At 45.7% G+C, this 20,187-nt stretch overlaps 1 protein-coding gene across 6 annotated transcripts in view; it reads right to left on the bottom strand.

Annotated features, from left to right (window-relative positions):
• LOC135370826 (small G protein signaling modulator 2-like) overlaps positions 1 to 19,954 on the bottom strand; it is a 38,909-nt gene extending 18,955 nt beyond the window's left edge. For 3 of the 6 annotated variants that reach the window (XM_064604693.1, XM_064604692.1, XM_064604689.1), the window contains exons 1-6: positions 19,738 to 19,954; positions 4,956 to 5,031; positions 2,551 to 2,713; positions 1,666 to 1,833; positions 1,235 to 1,302; positions 377 to 537 (exon numbers count right to left, since the gene is read on the bottom strand). In XM_064604693.1, coding sequence (XP_064460763.1) covers positions 377 to 537; positions 1,235 to 1,302; positions 1,666 to 1,833; positions 2,551 to 2,713; positions 4,956 to 5,031; positions 19,738 to 19,890 — 789 coding nt within the window. In that variant the 5' untranslated portion in view covers positions 19,891 to 19,954. Of the gene's footprint in view, positions 1 to 376; positions 538 to 1,234; positions 1,303 to 1,665; positions 1,834 to 2,550; positions 2,714 to 4,955; positions 5,032 to 19,737 lie in introns of those variants that run through there. The other 3 variants (XM_064604691.1, XM_064604690.1, XM_064604694.1) reach the window with 3 other exon arrangements.
• Positions 19,955 to 20,187: the final 233 nt, after the last annotated feature.

Genomic DNA, 20,187 nt, shown 5'->3' on the forward strand with positions numbered 1-20,187 from the left:
AGCCGGTAAGATATGCCGGAAGGGAAAATGGGCGGGGGACTTTTACGAAAGCAGAGGGGGAAAAAATGTGAACAAAAATGTCGTATTGATACGCAAACTAAAATTTTTCCTGTCGTATTCCTCGAGTCTCCACTTTTAATCCGTGTACCGTGGTATTTAATCCTCGTGACACCACTTTTAAACTCAATAGGTGAATGCAGAAAGGATGCTGGGAACTTAGGATTAAAATCACATGGTGATAATAAGATTACATTACACGGTTCATGGATTAAAAGTGGTGGCACGAGGATTAAATTTGATGGGAAGAACTGTAGTTCTCGAGTGCATTAGCCATCGCTCACATGTAGAATTCATTGGAAAGTGCCTCCGATCTTACGTGCAATCCAGGCCTACGAACCGACGGAGGTGTGGATGGACTGCTGGACTGCGGTAAGCCGCTCGAGAGTCGATGCCTCTGGACTAGTTCGTCCGCTGGAGGATCCGTCCAGAAGTGGTCCTGTGTTTTCATCTTGGAATAGTCCAGCGCGCACGGCCCAACTGAAAATCAAATTATGCTTTTGGGATGTTGGCCAGGCGAGCGACAGGAACTGCGCGCCAGTGTGTGACAGATTATCCGCACAGGGGGACTTGGAGACCGGATATGGCATTGTATGGGAGCACGGGATACTATGTCTTGAGTATAAGCCAAGTTTCCGAGGGCCCATTCAGTAACGCAATAATTCCCAGCTTTTGTTGTAAAAGTAGCAGACCAGTGTTAGAACGGAATAACCTATTTTTCGCAAAGGCGGATACTGTGTGATGAGCTTGCCCGTATCAGCAAGAGACCGCTCAATTTAGCTGCACTCATTGGCCCCTATGAAGATCCTGTGCTCCATCGTCGGGTTCTTCACCTGTTCATGGACGTCCTGTCGTCCACTGGATTGCTCGATCCAGACGCTTTAATTCTTTCTCGTACTTTCATCCATTCTTCATTCTCATCATATTATGTTCCACGTGCAATGGGGTAAGGTACCGCACCAGCGCGATGAAACACTCATCGTCATCATCTATTGTTGTTGTTGTTGCCTGTCTTTTTTTTAACCAATCAGAATGGTACAGCTATCGAGATCACAATTGACAAATGAGAGAAAATTTCCATCGTCGTCGCAATATCATTAGTACCCGAGCCTTCATTATAGCTTACAGCTTCAGAGCATTAGCCTTCAGAGCTGAGATAAAAGACAACGGAGCTTACCAAGTAAAGAAGCCAGGATTTGGCCGGAAACTGGATCGGACACGAGGGCGTCCTTCTCGTAATATTTGCTTCATGAGTGTAGTACATAAACGGTGTTAGTATGGTTAATAGAGCAAAAGCACTAAAGGTTAGTACACAGCACGACATGCACCGTGCAAAGACACTACAGCAGAAATGACCCTTTTATTTTATCAACAACTTCGCCCAAGGTCTCTCTTCGGATTCATTGTCAGTGCAAGGCTTTACATGCATGTTAGGTTGGAAAAGAGTGCACCGAATCAGGGAAGCTCTTGGTTAGCAAGACCATAGCAGCCAAAAAACTACTTCGTCATAAAGCCTATCCAATTAATTCAATGGGTATGGCGACAGTCCGCAAGTCATAAGGTCTTCAGGCATCGTTAAAGCACCATAAGACACAAACGGACGCTCACCTACTGTTCTGGACTAGATGGTCCACAATCCTGGCTAGCACCTTTTCAAAGAGAGCCAAACGAATCCAAAGAAAGCGAATGCTCTGCACAGATCCTGGAGGCCTCCTAGCAGGGATGGACGTCTGACTCTTGAGCTTCGTTGTACTGTCGCTGCTGGAAGAAGACCGCCTAGGTAAAAGTACCCGGGGGGAGCGCCTCAATGACGCGGGCTTTGTGACACTACCCAGGGAATGGGTTGAGCACGCGGTGCATCGTCGCATTCGCAAACAATCATTACATTCAAAGAATCCGCTGCTACTTATCCTGGTAACGTTCTAAAGAGTACAGGGAGTTGTATAGAAGTGCGTTTCCCTTTACGTGTTATATCCACTGGAACGACTTTCATTGCGCCATATCGCCCTAGTCGTTATAGTTATGGCAATAGGCTAAATCTAATTGAAAGTTTCGATGCCACGAAATGTACCTAACCTAGAGGAGTTTATTTGTCTAATTTCCATTTCTTTTCTGAATAACGCGTCCTGGAGTAGCCAGTCCCGAGTGGCTCGAGACTAACATCTTTATTATTATTATTTTTTTTTTACAAATCAATCAATCATAAGGGCTCGAAAACAGCATCACGTGCTGTCATGCCAAGCCGTTTGGTGAACAGGCTGAAGCGAACAGATTGAGGAACTGTGTCAGTCGCTGCTAATCCTCTGTGTACCCGAACCCGAAGCATTCGTGTGTCAACAGTGAGCATTAATCTCCTTGATTCTCAAGAACTGCGGGAATAATAACTGAAAATTTGGGAAAATATACCTTCATCGCTCCCTTAACTGTTTTTATTTATTTTTTTTTTATTTTTTTTTCAGTCTGCACCTCCGATATGATGAGCATTTCACTTACTTGTTCGGATCTGCGTTTTCAATGTCCGACACCATCTTTGCAATGACGGCTGCGACCTCCAGATTTTTAGCGACCTTTTGGAGGAGAGCAGTCGTGGAATTTGTCTTGAAAAGGCCGAGCGCACGACGCTTTAGCCCGTGAGATAGGCATGCGTCAACCGCACCTGGAAAAATGTTCGTGTAAGCGTCACCCATCTCAAGGATCCGTTTTCTAAATTTCCGAGTATCCGGAGTATATGTTCCCATCGACGGCTTTATAACCGCCCGCCAAAGTCGACAGCCGTGTATGTCCGTCCATGACAGCTTCACAGGACCATGCGACCGTCGCATCGTGATGGCCAGACTATATTTGCGGTACTCTGAAAATGTGTATAAACCACACTCTTGGAAAGAATTATTTTAATCCTTTCAGGGAGTAGACGCATGGCCATGGAATGATAGACTGAAGCTATTTGATTATTATTTGTGGAAATAAACACACACATGTATATATATATAGGGTGTCCACCGTAACTATAGAAGTAATTTTTAAATATATAAAAATTACTTTTTCCCTCCTCCTCTCGTTGATTAACTTTTTAATTATCAAAGATTGACCCACTGAGAAGATCGAGTCCATTGGGGTCACTGGTAACGTTACCGGTGTCACAATAAGGGCCTGGAAATAAGGCGATCTGGTGATCATTTTTCGACGCTCAAGTAGAAGAGCTCCCGTTTTTCTTTCCTCTGTATGCGGGGGAGTGAAAAAGATGTCGCAGAGGGGACAGATTGCTGCGACAACGTTTTCCCTTCCCCGCATACAGGGGAAAGGAAAACGGGAGCGCTTCTACTTGAGGGTAAAAAGAAAAGACCACCAGATCGCCCTATTTCCAGGCCCTTTCCTCGCGCTATAACCGTCTCGAATGGGAAAAAACAGTGTGAAGACTGGACAAAGAGAAGAGACATGTACACACAGGGAGCGCTGACTAACAACTGAGGGTTTTATGCATCTCCCAAGGCGAAGACGGAAAGAATGACGGAAGAAAGGGGAACGCAGACGCAGGTGAAACCAGGTCAAGGAGGCCGCTGAGAGGCCCCCGAGGAGGACCGGTCGTGTAGATAAGTGATTTCTTTGTTGAGGAGACCAACTGACACATTGTCCTCCACGGTTGTGGATAGAGTGAACCCAAGGGACTCGATGTTCTCATTGGGTCAATCTCATATCTTTGATAATTAAAATTTTAATGAACGAAAGTTAACTAATGCATCGACACAGAAGCTTGCCTGTGCTCTCTTAAGGTGGGCCTTTAGGCGTAGAGTACATCGCCGTTTGTTGAAACTGGGAAACAGTGATTTTTATAGTTTTTAAGAATTACTTCCATAGTTACGTGGACAGCCTGTATATATATATATATACCTATATATATTAGGAATAATACGGACTACATCAGGTCAGGGGACTAAAATGAGGAGTAATTGCAATCTAGGGTAGAAGATGTAGTTACTCCCTAGTTTAGTACTCCCTTTTTGCTTGTACACTCTTAAAAATGAACTTCACCGCATAGCACGCTCCTAGCCAACCATGATATCGTTATCTGCCCTGGTTCGTTGAAAACGGGAGGCGTACGCCTTTTTTGTGACAATTATGAACCGCATAAGTGTCACAAAATAGGCTCCGCCTCTCGTTTTCAACAAATTGGGGGCGAGAACGTTGTCATTCGGGATGATGGTTGGCTAGGAGCGTGCTATGTGGTGAAGCTCATTTTTAAGAGCGTACGCCTTTCTGTGACAATTAGTATACCTGCATAAGTGTTACAAAATGGGCGTGCGCCTCTCGTTCTCAACGAATCATGAGAAAGCGGAACGGTGGTTGCACTCTAAAAACAGAACTTCACCACACAGCACGCTCTCAGCCAATCACCATCCGGACTATGACATCGTTCTGCCCCCTGATTGGTTAGAAACGGAAGTCGTACGCCCCGCGCTTTCCACAAATCGGGAGTGATATAAAGGTATCATTCTGTCCAACGGTTGGCCTTCACCGTGCTATGTGGTGAAGTTCTATGTTTAGAGTGTAACAACGCAAGATACATTAAACGATGTCACAAAAACATTAAGAGGATTTCAATGGGATTTGATTGAATTTTGAAATCATGAAGCTGTCAGCGGCGGTTCTATCAAGCTATATTCCGTTGGAACGCGTTTGGCACAACGCCCATAAAGACGCAGCCGATTTGTCTTCTTGATTTTCCTTCGTACTCGACTGAAGTATATCGTGTGACCTTCTTCGTAACAGCCAAGCTCTTCGCTTTCGCTTCTAACTCACTGACTGGCTGCTCCGAATACCCTGCCTTTCATATATATATGTACCTCCTTAAATTCGGACCGCGTATAATATCTGAACAAACGAGTGAACGCGATACTCACTGCAAAGTGATGTGATGCTGCTGCTTTCTTCGTGAACAAACTTTCTCGTCACAGCCTCTTCCATAATCTGTTTTACCTGCATCGGAAAAATGTAGAGAAATGAAACGCACATTCAACTGGCAGATATCCCACGATTGTGTTTCTGAGCCCTTGTCTTCCCAGAAAGAGAATACATGACGCAAACTTCACATACGTGACAACATAACTTCACTTTTGTTTTTTGTTTTGTCAATCAATCGATCATTTTTTTCCTATTCCGGGCATTATACTAGGCATACAATCGAAGTATCGGGAAAGCACTAATATATGATGCACTCATCTTTGAAAGAAAGAAAAAGGAAAAGAAGACAAAAAGGCTTTGATGCTTCACATATACGATGTACGCGGGCCGATATTTTTTTTTTTTCGTTTCCTTTTTTTCAAAGAACACACTGAATATTGCATCTATCGATGCAGCTAACGGCTATTCAACGCTAACACAATTACTTTCCGTTTTGTCAAGGGAGAAACGTCTCATTTCTGAGAATCTTTCATTATTCATCATTCATTCACCATTATTCATCGTGGCTCTTCGTTATTATATGCTGCGCCAAAGACCGCACCATCGGTGAACGGCATCTCCTCCATCACGTCCCGTTAAGTACAACGCACTCGGTGCCTGCAAAGGGTGCTTTCCCCCATAAAGAGCGTCGCTGAGGCAGAGCGTCGTTACAGGGGGAGCGCGTTTTCTCTTAGTCCTTCCTTTTTACATGCAGGGTCTTTCAGCTAAATCCTCGGGCTAAATAATTCGCAAACGGGTGCGTCAATCGAAGGACTTTTTTTTTTTTTTTTCATGTATCTGTTTGATACCAACTAGAAGCTGCGCACCGTGTGAATGAGTGGGAGGCGTTCATTATTAAATAAAAATTCAAATGAGCTTCGTGAAAAAAACGTGAATTCTAAGCAGGGACGCGCAAAACGAGGCTGTTCCACTCTCTTATCCACCAATCAATTACGTGTTCTTGAGCTTACTTCGCAACGGGGAGTGCTGAAGAAGAAGTAATAGCGTCAGACAGGCTTAGCCAGTCCCCCACCCCGCTCATCTGACTGATATGCGCCCTTTCCGTGTTATGATCGCACGGACGAAACACAGTTAATCACATAGTACCTTGATATCACGCGTTTTCCACTTTTTCTTCAGCACTCCCCGTTGCGAAGTCAGGTGATGCGAGAGAAAAAGAAAAAAATGGGGATTTAAGTCACGATAAAGTCAGGCTGGCTACCCCAGACCACTTAGCCGCAGTTAGTTGAAATAAATAATAAAAAAGGCAGAAAACCCAGTAGTTGGGGGGGAGGGGAGACAAACATCCCGAACTTGTGGGTACACTTGTAAGTTGTCACAAACCAGGAACCAGAAAGTGTCACAAAATGTCAATCAGATGCGTTTCTTCAAGGAAATATAGGAGCGCTTTCAATGCAGCCGCTTGATAATTGAATGGTTGTGGACCCAGGAGCTTTACAAGGTCAAATGGCCGGGCATCCAGGCGAGCTAGACTTGCTTCTAGTGCCCTGCGACTGTCGGCATACTTGGAGCACCTGAGGTGGATGTGCTCTGCGTGTCCTCGACAACATCGCACTCACTGCAGTTTGGAGATGGGGGACTTGGCCAGTTTGTAGAGCAACCGACCGCTGTACGGGACATTCGGCCGGAGCCTGTGCAGGAGACACGCTGCTTGTCGAGGAAACGACGAGGGTACCTGCACTCTTAAAAATGAACTTCACCACATAGCACGCTCCTAGCCAACCATCATCCCGAATGACAACGTTCTCGCCCCTGATTTGTTGAAAACGGGAGGAGGAGCCTATTTTGTGCCATTATGCACGGCACAAAATAGGCTCCTCCTCCCGTTTTCAACAAATCAGGGGCGAGAACGTTGTCATTCGGGATGATGGTTGGCTAGGAGCGTGCTATGTGGTGAAGTTCATTTTTAAGAGTGTGGAAGCGTAGCGTAGGGGTCGACCCTGTACACAGCAGCGAAGATCGAGCAGATCCCGTCAGCCAAGAAGAGTTGCACATTTGTTGTCTCAGTTCACGTAGCACCCTCTTTGCGTCCCCGATGGTGAAATAAATGACCTTTGTTTGTAGGTGACCGTGTTGAAGTGCTCGGCGCGTAGCAGCATTCGCAGTCTCGTTACCGCAGTCTCGAAGTGAGCTCAAGAACACGTAAGTAATTCATTGGTGGATAAGAGGGTGAAAGAGCGTCCTTTTGCGCTTCACCGCGACCAGCCGCGACAAATATAGGTAAACCGAAACCAATTAATTACTGCAACAAATGACCCGCTTCGGGGGCAGATTTTTCTCTACAAGGTGTCCACTGGAGGTCCCAAAAGGGGTATAGTACCCATTTTAATGCCGACGGCGCCCTGCTTTAGAAGTTCAAGTTTTTCAAGAAACTCATTTGAATTTTTATTTAAATAATGAGCGCCTCCCACTCATTCACACGGCGCGCAGCTTGTATATGTGGTATCGGAAAGATACTTGTAAAAAAGAAAGCTCTTCCATTGGTGCACCCGTTCGCGAATTATTTAACCCCGGGGATCTTACTGAAACAGCCTGTATATTTATAATTAGATGTTGAGCTTTGCCAACGTCTTCCTGGACGTACGGCTGAAAGAACGTCTTTTATTCGGTCATAAACGTTTGGATCGAAGCTCCCAACGGTCATTTTTGTAAAACAATAGAAGACACGGAATACAACGGCAGGAACGGAGCATTAAATAACACTAACGTTGCTCATTTTTTTATTCGGTTATGCGGATATAATGAGTTACAATGGCGAATAAACGAAGTATTTAATGGTAGATAACGAAGAATAACGGTAAAAATAAGAGAAATATGGAGAAAGCATAACTTCAATGAAAATGATAACGGAACAGTAAAAAATAAAAAATAAAGAAAGAGGAAATGGATTAACGCAGCATTGCATAACTGCATTGACATTAACTGACTAACGGGTTGACCGACTAACTTTATTGACTAACATTAACTGACTTACGCTTGCCACATATCCCTGAGCATGGGGAAAAGACAAATGCACACAACGAACAGCACAAGACAAGCCTTTTGTAAGACAGCATTGACATTAACTGACTAACTGGTTAAGTGACTAACTTTACTGACTTACATTAACTGACTAACGGGTTAACTGACTAACTTTACTGACTAACATTAACTGACTAACGTTTGCCGCATATCCCTGTGCATGGGAAAAAGACAAATGCACACAACGAACAGCACAAGACGAGGCTTTTTTCCCCCAATCTCAGGAATATATTTCCAGTGTCAAACACCCGCTCGCCTGCATATTACTTTTACGTTCAATATGCGTCATTACTCCATCACGCTCGCTGCTTCGTAAACCCGGACTTTACGACAGCCATACGAAAAACACTCGGCGAAAGCGTCTAGTGGCCTTATCTTGGAGCAAAAGCGCCCCAAGTGGATGGCAGGGGGGCCTCAATAGCTAAATGCGCGAGAGGGTCACCACCTTTGGGAATCTTTTCCCGTATAGGCATTGAGCGGCGAGGCGTCCGTATACCCGAATAGAATAAGTAAAGAGAGCTGACGCCTATAGTGCAGAAAAGGCATCGATTGAGCGTGAAGGCTGCCGTTTGTCCCATCTCGAATATGTCTTCCAATATACGTCGCTCTCTTACGCTCCGTGCTCCCAGCGGGACACGCGAGAGCTTCCTGAACCTATACTTTAAAGGAGTAACTTTTGGAAGTAAGGGCGTAAACAATAGCGTAACGTTAGCAACACCACATTTCAGCGGCAACAAAGCGTACAGTTTTTTGTACCGCTTATTGATAAAATAATGAGTAGATTTTGTTTCTTTACTGCGCGGCATTCATATTCACTCTCAGAACAGAACTTCACCGCATAGCACGCCCCTGGCCAACCATTATCTCGAATGATATCGTTATCTGCCCTGATTTGTTGAAATCACGGGGCGTACGCCTTTTCTGTGACAATTAAGAACAGCATAAGTGTCACAAAAATGGCGTACGCCCCCCGTTTTCAACAAATCACTGGGCAGATAACGATATCATTCAAGATAATGGTTGGCTAGGAGCGTGCTATGAGGTGAAGTTCATTTTTAAGAGTGCACTGCCAGGAATGACAGGGTTACCCCCTCTGATTCGAAGAGCGAGGGGGGCGTACGCCTTTTTGTTGCAATTTGGATATATGATATAACTGCTACAAAAAGGCGTACGCCACTCTCTCCTCCCAATCAGAAGCGATAACCCATAATCATTCGTGACAGCGGTTGGCGCACAACGTGCTACGCGGTGAAGTTCTGTTCGGAGAGTGAATAAACAGACTCACGCACTCTTAAAAATGGTTTTCACCGCATAGCACGCTCCTATAGCCAACCATCATCTCGAATCATATCGTTATCTGCCCTAATTTGTTGAAAATGTGAGGCGTACGCCTTTTTTTGTGACACTTATGCTGTTCATAATTGTCATAAAAATTGCGTACGCCTCCCGTTTTCAACAAACCGGGGCAGATAACGATATCATTCGAGATGATGATTGGTTAGGAGAATGCTATGCGATGAAGTTCATTTCTAAGAGTGCGTATGTCAATGGGAACGTCGCATTCGTGTGATACTGCCTGAGCACATGTGATAATTACACATTAGCAAGTAAGTTAGTAAGACTAGCACATTTACATGATGCTCCGTTTATCCTGCCTGTGGCGGAATTTAGGGAAATATTTTACAACGTGGCATCTATAGTGGCCAAACCACACTCTTAAAAATGAACTTCACCGCACAGCACGCTCCTAGCCAACCATCACCTCGAATGATATCGTTACCTGCCCTGATTTGTTGAACTTTTCTGTGACAATTATGAACAGCATAAGTGCCACAAAAAAGGCGTACGCCTCCCGTTTTCAACAAATCAGGGCAGGTAACGATATCATTCGAGATGATGGTTGGCTAGGAGCGTGCTATGCGGTGAAGTTCATTTTTAAGAGTGCAGGCGAGTAAAAGTGGACGGGAAGCCCACGATGGTGATAACTACCCAATATGCACGGATTACTGGAGCGCTTTTAAAGCGAGTAGGGATGTTGCTAGGCACCGTCGAGTCATACCCGCTCAGGATGCCGGGTAAAGACGCGTATATAGACTGTCCCGCATTTGTTCGACATTCCGGTCAATGAACATAAACAGAGTCGTTGAGACGCGATACGATCGGCCGTTTCCTGCTGCTTTTCTTGGATTAAACGACGGGGCAGTTAAATTACACACGCTTCTTCCTGCAGCAATGTTAATGTGCGCTCATGCAACAACTGTCGCGCTCAGCACCCTTAAAACGGAGCTTCACCAATAACACGACGAAGGCCAGCCGTTGCACCGAATGATACAATTTTCACCTCTAATTTGTAGAAAACGCGAGGCGTACGCCCCCCCCCCTCCTTTTTCGTGACAGTTGGACAAAAAGGCGTACGCCTCCCGTTTTCGACAAGTCAGAGCAGAGAACGATAGCCATTACAGATTATATGGTTGGCTATATATACACTCTTAAAAATGAACTTCACCACATAGCACGCTCCTAGCCAACCATCATCCCGAATGACAACGTTCGCGCCCCTGATTTGTTGAAAACGGGAGGAGGAGCCTATTTTGTGCCCATTATGCACGGCACAAAATAGGCTCCTCCTCCCGTTTTCAACAAATCAGGGGCGAGAACGTTGTCATTCGGGATGGTGGTTGGCTAGGAGCGTGCTATGTGGTGAAGTTCATTTTTAAGAGTGTAGGAGCGTGCTATGCGGTGAAGCTCTGTTTTTAGGTGGTAGTGGTAATGGTGGTGCTTCTGAAAGGGCTCTGTTTTTAGAGTGCACTGCGTATAGCACGCTCCTATGCAATCATCTGCCCGAATGACAACGTTCTTTCCCTTGATTTTGCTCATAGCCACAGTTGTTTCGCGGCGGTAACACAGAATTTAAAAAAAATTCCCTTGATTTTGATTAAAACGGGGGGGGGGGGGGGAGACGTACGCCATTTATATGGCAATTATGAACTGCACAATGCCACAAAATGGCGTATGCCTCCCGTTTCTAACCAATCATGAGGCAGAACGATGTCATACGGGATGGTGATTGGCTAAGAGCGTGCTGTGTGCTGTAGTCATGGGTTTAGCGTGCTGGCCATATCACGTCGAGACTGGGAGGTACCCGGGTTCGAATCCCGGTGCCGGCTGTGCCGTCTGGGGTTTTCCTCAGACGGCAGTCAGACATATGTCGGCACAGTTCCCTTAGAAGTCGGCCCAGGACGCACATTCCCCCAGGGCGTCAGTCGTGACGTTGCCCACCTCTGTGAGGCCGACAACGGCAAGCCCTTTCAACACCACCACCACCACCATGGGTTTAGAAGACAAGCACCCTCTACACATCTCCACCCTTCATCCTCAATCCTTCATCCGTCTTTTTCTTTCTTTTTTTTTTTTTTCTATAGTCGTGACGACGCCCACTTCTGAGTGGCCAACAACGGCGAGCCGATCCTGCCATTACCCCCCCCCCCCCCCCCCCCATGGGCTTAGAGTGCTTGAGTGTGAGAAACCGTATATACACGTATATAGTTTCACACGAGCGACATTCCCACGGAATATTCTAGTTGAAGAAAAAGAAAAGGAAGAAACTGCTCGCGAGCGAAAATTCCACCGCGGGAATGTTGAGCATTCGCACAGCGCCGCGATATGGAGAGCGGCGTACTGCACACTTTAGTTACTTTAGTAGACGACACCGTCTGCGTCTCTACCTGTCGTCTGCTGCGGACTATCTCGCGACTGAGCCTCAAGTGGTCAGAATAACACGAACATACGTGGCTTTTTCTTTATTTATTTTTTTTGCATATTTCTCTGAAGTATTGTGGGTAATGTCGTGTGAATATACAGAAAATGTACGCAGTTACAAATAATGCATGTGCATGGGACCGAAAGCACACTCTTCAAACATAACTTCACCGTATAACGTCCCCTTGTCAAACTATCATACCGATTCACATCTGTAGCCACGTTAATTGTCACAAAAATGCCATACACTCCAAACACAGAGCTTCACCGCATAGCCACACCACATAGCTTCACCACATAGCTTCACCGCACGCCCTCCTCTCTGTTCGAATCAGAAGCGATAACCCTATCGTTCGTGGCCATGCACTGTTAAAACAGAACTTCACCACATAGCACGTTCCTAGCCAACCATATAATTCTGAATGATATCATTCTGTGCATTGATTTGTTGAAAATCGGAGGAGGCGCCTATCTGGGACAGATTATTATCTTGTCCCAGATAGGCGCCTCCCCCCTGTTTTGAACAAATCATGACACAGAATGATATCTTTCGGTATGATGGTTGGCTAGGAGCGTGCTATGTGGTGAAGTTCTGTTTTAACAGTGTGGTTACGCGCAGAGCGTGCTATGCGGTGAAGCTCTGTTTTTAGAGTATACTACCCCTCCCCCGCTTTCCATTAATCGGGGACGACAGCGATATCATTCTCTGCAGTAGGTTAATGTAAGGAAGTTCCGGTTCAAGAATGATGGCATGTTCCGTTCGCTCTCTTCACAAAGGACGACAGCGAGCGTACATTAAATCTCGCGGATATAAGGAACTTCGGCGACTGCCAAATTTAACGCAACCGAAGCATGTTGAAACGGTTGACGAAGTCCCAGCGCTGATGCCACTCAATTTGCGACGTTAATTAATCCTCTCGTTACGCAGTAGGGCATTGGCCTTCCGGCACGTATCCAGCTGGGCCGAGAAGGAAACCTTGTGACTGCAGCCGTGTAGTCAGGATGACGACGATTACTATTATTATTATTATTATTATTATTTGTCACCTTCGTGAGAGAGGGTCGAGACAAAAATCCGGGGAACTTTACACCGGCCCGCACTCCAACGCTGTTAAAAACATGGTTACTTGTGGGTCAGTGCGAACAGAAAGAAAATCAAGCGAAAAGTCACATATCTGAACCTAACACCACACACACACGCACGAACGTACATTACATACATACATACATACATACATACATACATACATACATGATTCATACATACATACATACATACACACACACACACACATACATACATACATACATACATACATACATACATACATACATACATACATACATACATACATACAGAAATAATGATGCGATGGGGCTCAGCCTAACACAAAATACAGCGTACGAGCGAATATTCAGCCCCATTGGAACCTTCAGTGGACAGCTTTTCGAGACAAATTTGCCACCGAAGCGGGTCATTTGTTGCAGTAATTAATTGGTTTCGGTTTACATATTTTTGTCGCGGCTGGTGGCGGCGAAGCGCAAAAAGACGTAATTCATTCGTGGATAAGGGAGTGGAGGAGCGTCCTTTTGCGCTTCACCGCGACCAGCCGCGACAAAAATATGGTGCTCTTCGATTGGTGCAGCGGTTCGCGAATTAATATTTAGCCCAGGGATTTAACTGAAACACCATGTATGTATGCGTACAAGGATCTTCGTATCCGCAGCACTGAAGCATCACCCCTAACAGGACAACATTGTGCCCAAATATTGGCCGGATATTAGGGCCTAACATTGGTCGAGTATTGAACTAGCAATGCCGACATCTAGCCAGTACTGGGCCAAATTTGGAAGAGAAATTGCTTCGATTCCAGTTTCCAATATAAAGTTCTCAACATTCGAATCAAATATATACAAATATCCGATTCTGTATTCGAAATATCGGAATATCTGTACAGCCCTGTAAGCTTATTTGCACTAAGAAGAACGCGCCATCTTCATCCTTTCTCCTCAACCGTGCGCAGCTTCATCCTTCAAAGGCGCTCCGCGTCGCGACAAGTAGTGCGCCGAAACCGAAACTATAGAAGCCCTCTAGGCGGCATCTGGTGGCGCTGCAGTACAATTTCAACAGCAGAGTAAATTGACGGGGCTTGAGTCAAATTCTGATCTCTTATAATAATAATAAATAATAATGGTGCCGTGATGTTACACGTACGGTTTGTCTGCCTAGTGTGGCGACATACTGCACGTGCCGCAGGGTTAGGACTGCGGATAATTTCGACCACCTGAGGTTCTTTTGACGCTGGGGTTTTGGGGTTCTGATCTCTTAAAACGACGTGCTGTAGTTATTAACGGCCGCCAATCGCGACTGTGCTTGCACGACCTTAGCTATGAAGACAAGCCGCCACTCGTAGTCACAGAAAGCCTGCGTTTCAAATCTGCGGCAACTTTCTGAAGCAGACGACATGCCGACATCAGGATCGTAATAATAATAACAATAATAGTAATAATACCAATACTAATAATTAATAAGATTAATAATAGTAATAAATAAATATAAATAAGAATAATAATTAATGAGGTTATAGCGACCCTGTAGCCCGTCCGCATGATCCGCTAGGGGCGCTACACACCAGCCATAGTGCAAATTTGAATTTTGAATTGGCACAATGTTAAAAATGTACTTCACCGCATAGCACGCTCCAAGCCAACTATCAATTCGAATGATATCGTTATCAGCCCGTTAAAAACGGGAGGCGTAAGCTTTTTTTTGTGTGTGTGTGTGTGACACTTATGCTGTTGATAATTGTCACAAAAAAGGCGTACGCCTCCCGTTTTAAACAAATCAGTGCAGATAACGGTATCATTCGAGATCATGGTTGGCTAGGACCGTCCTATGCGGTGAAGTTCATTTCTGCGAGTGCAGACGCGAGGCCGTAGCAGACGACAGCAACACAGCAGCTGCACAGCTCCCATCAAAACGACCAGCTCCCGTGGCATAGTGGTTATACGATCTTGGCATTCCACGCCGAGACTGGGAGGTGACCCGGGTTCGAATCCGGGAGCCGGCTGTGGTGTTTTCCCTTGGTTCTCTGTGAAGTCTGCCCTGGACGCACAACCCCGTGATAGTCGCGACGTTGCCCGCCTGAGCCGCCGAGGCCGATTACGGCAAGCATGCTCCATCACCGCTGCCACCACCAATCCCATCAGGACGAATAGAAGGATGATCATATTAGTTATTTTGCACCTTTAGCAAGACCGTCTCCTGTTTAGAATCTCCCGTGGGACAAGCACCCATCGTACGAAAACCCTATACGGTAAGCTGTTATAGTGAAACAATGAACGGGCCAATGACTAGCGCCACCGCTAGCTTCCATAGCTACCGAGATGGAAGCAAAGGGGGCCGTCCCCCCCCCCTGGAACTCCAAGGTCGCTTGTGAAAATAGTGCGCTCTTTAGTGATAAAGGTCGTAATGATTATTCTCAGATGTCACGATAGGAACCTCTGAACACCCACACAGTGCGCAACGCCCGCCTCCAGAAAAAGATGTGTTAAGGGGGTGGGGTTTCAATTTCAATTTCAGTTTATTTCAATTTCTGCGTTTGTACTCTAAAATCCTGGGAACGCCCATGCTAGCTTCCAAGTTGCGGCGCGAATAAGGGGTGCAAATGACGTGGTCACTATAATCTAGTGGGTCGTAAACAAGATTAACATAGCAACCGGCCACCAATAGGGTTCCATTCAATCATCTGACATAAACAGACCGAATTCCAGGTACTGTTTACGCCCATGCGCCCGATTCGACAAGCGCCCACACAAAACGTCTCCATCAATTGGTCGACAATGAAGAACGTTTGGCTATTTACAGAACGATTGGCGGATGAGTCATGGTTTGAATGAGCGCCATAAGACTTGCGTCGCAGAAGCGTCTTCAGAATAGCGACACCGGAACGCACACTTCCCGTCTCAGCAAACGATAGAGGAGTTGCACATGGATGTGTCGGAAGACTTCCTTTTCTGCATGCCTCTACGTATATATCTGGAGGTGTGAAACTACCGGCTATCGATTGTTACACGGCAACTCTTATTGTTATAACGAATCCCTGCGGGACCGGGACGCGACAGTTCGATATAAGCGGAAGTGCCGCAAAAACAGTGACAGTATAGCATCGCATCGCAAACAAGTGCGGGAGCCTTGAAAAAGTGTTCAAGCTAGCAGATAAAACCTTGAAGATAGTGAACACCTCCGTAGATTTGTAGTTAACAAAAGACAAAAACAAAAGAAGAAGGCGTAAGGTTGCTCCGGCATGGTTCGCTCTTCGCACTAAGCGGGTTCTGCTGGAAGGACACTTCGAGTAATCGGGTTCGAAAGGCATGCATTTGGGTCGGGACAAGTGTGAGATTCCGGGTAAAGCGATAATTAAAAAAAAAAAACAATTTCGCTATGACGAGGGTTTACTATATAGTTAGTTTCGAAAAATAATCGGCGCCACGATAACCACCGTCCTATAATAATAACAATAATACTAATTTTAAAAAAAAAACACGATCCGTATCGATAGCCGTGTCCGACTTAATGCACACAATAAGTCGGGCACCCACCTCTTACACAATGACAAATTGAAATGTTGATCGACGGTCCCGCAAAACAGAGTAAGAAACACGATATATATGACATTCTCGGGTAAACATAAAGAAGCGTACGACTTTTTTGTGACACTTATGCTGTTCGTAAGTGTCACAAAAAAGGGGTACGCCTCCCGTTTTCAACAAATCAGTGCAGATAACGATATCATTGGAGATGATGGTTGGCTAGGAGCGTCCTATGCGGTGAAGTTCATTTCTAAGATTACAGGATGTTTTTCTATCTTTGCGTCACTCACTAATCACTGCAGTGTGTAAACCACCAATGAGAGCAGAGAGAAAACGTCAATGGACGCAACATAAATATGAGAACGTGAAGGATGAACGCACATCCTTTGATGAGTTGCTTTAAATAGCTCGAACGCTTTGTGCACGAACTGTCTACGTCAATTTCCAATTTCTCATGCGGGCAATATCTAACGCGGAGGTAGAGATTCAAAGAACAGTCAGTGGGACGGCCGGACAGATTAGGAAGCCCCACATCGGAGTGGCTTGACCGTGACGAGTCGACAACCCACTGGTTGGCACGGAAAACTTGCGAGCACTGATAAACAGCGAGCGAGTGAAACACGGTATTCGACCGTTGCGTCTTTGGAAACCGCCAATTTGCGATTTCCTTTTCTCGCTCCATCTCAAGAGGCGCGACAGATGAGGGCGTGCGCCTTTTTGTGCCAATTATCACGTGTCCCCAAACTGACACAAAAAGGCGTACGCTCCCCTCTGTCTTTCGAATCAGAAGCGATAACCCTATCATTCTTGGCTATGGTTGGCGCACAGCGTGCTATGCGGTGTAGTTTGGGGAGGTACCCGGGTTCGAATCCCGGTGCCGGCTGTGCTGTCTCGGGTTTTTCCTGGGTTTTCCTCAGACGCTTTCAGACATATGTTGGCACATTCCCACAGGGCGTCAGTCGTGACGTTGCCCACATCTGTGAGGTCGACAACGGCCCTTTCACCAGCAGTACCACCACCACCACCACCACCTCTGTTACGAAAGACAAGGAAGTAGGAAGGACATATAGTACGTTGTCACGTGTTGTCATGCTGCCGCGAAATTTTCAGCGAAATTCATTCACAAAATATATATATATATGCTGGAAGAAAGGGGTTCGGGCGACCGCGAAATTAAATAGGTACTAACAAAATATGAGGCAGACAACGAAGATGTAGGAAGTAGAAAAAGGGGGAGTTATTTATTTACTAGTGGAAAGTTAAGGGGGAAGTCAACGTTGCGGCGGAAGCTCCGCCTTCGCCAGTCCTGACGAAGGCGGAGCTTCCGCCGCAACGTTGACTTCCCCCTTAACATTCCACTAGTAAATAAATAACTCCCCCTTTTTCTACTTCCTACATCTTCGTTGTCTGCCTCATATTTTGTTAGTACCTATATATATATATATATAAGTCCATAACATCAATGGCTACCCTTTTCTGTCGTCTGACAGGTGGACAAGAAGGGTGTGCCTTTGCGCTGTCATTGAGGCAAGAGCAGATTTGAGTGTCCTACTATGCGGCTGCATTCAGTATGGATGTGTAGTCACGCTATTTTCCTGTTCGCTTTTTCTTCTTTTAATATATAGCGTTCCCACGAGAAGAGGGAATGTGTTCTCTTCTTGACAGGCTGTCAGGGAGAGGACGCTTACCTGCTGTTAGACGCGGAGTTGCAAAATGGTTGCATAAAAGAAAAAGAAGAAGAAGAAGAAAAAAAAGAAAACTATCTCGCAGAATGTTTCGCGAAACTGCGTGGGTGTTAAATTGACTTTGAGCCTTCGTGTTTGTGTTTGTTTACGTGTCTTGCCCATCCCTCAGGCTTGCCTCTCATGGAATTTATCCACCAGCTTGCCTGCATTTACGCCATTCTGTCAGTCTCGTTCGCCACTCATTTCTCAGAAAAGAGAAAGAAGGTACAGAAAGGCAAGGAAAAAGGAAGTCCTCCTCACTAAACTGATTTTCGCATTCATTTCGACAAGAAATACGTTACAGCTTTCTCTCTATCTCTCTTTTTTTTTTTTCCAAAATCCTTTAAAAACATAAAAATAAAAATCATGCATAATTCGAGGAGGTGCAGAGTGAGGCACGGGGATTTTCTGTTGAGGTGGCGAGCGGCTGTTGGAATTCTGTGAGGGAATGTGCATATTCACATAGCAAATGTCACATAATAACACATTGGAAGTCAATGGGGCGGCGGATGGGTATTACAAAATCTATGAGGAACGACGGGGAGAACGGTGGGAGAATCTTTGGTGAGATCGACCTCGTGATGAAAGAACCAATTATTATGCGCATTATTATTATGTGTAATATGTTAACCGATTATTATGCGTATTTATTTAAAAAAATGTGCGCACAATCGCGATAGGAAAAAATATGGGTGTTCTTCCCAAGGATACTGAAGAGCTGAAGCATCTTCCGAACGAGGCACATATGTACAAATATAATTGTTCATTTAGGCAGCATACGTTATGAACGTTTGAGCTGCACAAAATTTGTTGCACGAGGCAATATTACAATACGATAGGAAATGCAGTTTTTTTAATTTTTTTTATGATGTGCAGCTGAGTTTTTGAAGCACTGTACATGGAGATTTCGAAGATGACGCACCTGTTACACGAACCTTTATGAATGCCAGTAGTCGCACTATGTAACACGCATAAAAGCTACTCGCGCGTATAATTTGGTGCAGTCTTCGGGAGCAGGTTCACACGGATTCCGGTTGAGAGCAAAGTCATTGGACAGTGAAAGTTGCGATGTAACCATGCAGACACACACACGGCTGGGCTCCCATGGAAAACGAGTGGTACGGAGTTTCTCATTGATTACTTTCCCCAATAAGTCGATTTGTGTTGCAGCATCTTCAACTACGAGACAACGGATCTCTCCCGCGAGGTTCTGCTGGCTCGTACCCATCGTCATCTGCTAACGAACGCCGACCGGCTTAGCTCCCGAAGCAATCATCGAAAAAGCGGGACCTCAACTGCGATGCGGGATGGATTTTCTCGCGTCGTACGCGGTAGGCTGTTGACTATGCACCTTGAAGGACTTCTTGCCGTGCAAACTGGATGCGCAGCATGACCAGACACAGAAATGAAATTATAATCCCGCCCGCCGGGAAGCAAACATGGTTGCAATATTGGAGCAGGGATTATAACATCGCAGATCCGAATCCATATTTCGACGCATCGTCTCTATAGCTGTTGCACATGCAGTATGCGAGTGATATATAGACAGTGCGTTGCTGCGTTAGCTTTACCGAGCCGCGAAAGTACAGTTGCAATATGCGCGAAAACCACCGGAGCTACTCACCTCTTTTTTGACGATCCGAAGGAGCTTCTCCGTGTATTCATTGTCGACGAGGCCGGAGCTGGACGATTCGCTCGTTTCGCTTTTGCTTCGAAAGGCCGTCATTATCCGAGTCGGAGAGTCACACTTTGACACGGATCCTGCGGTAGATGCCATTTTGTAGGGTACCACCCGTACTAACGGGACTCCGGCTGCTCTCCGCTTCCCAGCGCGCGCTCATGTGTTGCTCCCGTCGATGTACGAGTACGCGAAAAGAAATAGTGCGTCAGATGGCGCAATACGCAGGGCGCAGGATATCGTGCTCTGTCGCGCTTATTCGAATGGGTTCTACGTGCTCCTTTGAAGCTATGAGCGCTTAATTGCGTTATATGAGGAATGACGCTCTATCCAGGCCGCAATATGCCGGCGCAAGTACACGGGTGTCTGCTAAACCGGAAGTGGGCGAAACGGAAG

This window comes from Ornithodoros turicata, chromosome 10, assembly GCF_037126465.1.
Source record: "Ornithodoros turicata isolate Travis chromosome 10, ASM3712646v1, whole genome shotgun sequence".
In the NCBI taxonomy this organism is placed as follows: Eukaryota; Metazoa; Arthropoda; class Arachnida; order Ixodida; family Argasidae; genus Ornithodoros; species Ornithodoros turicata.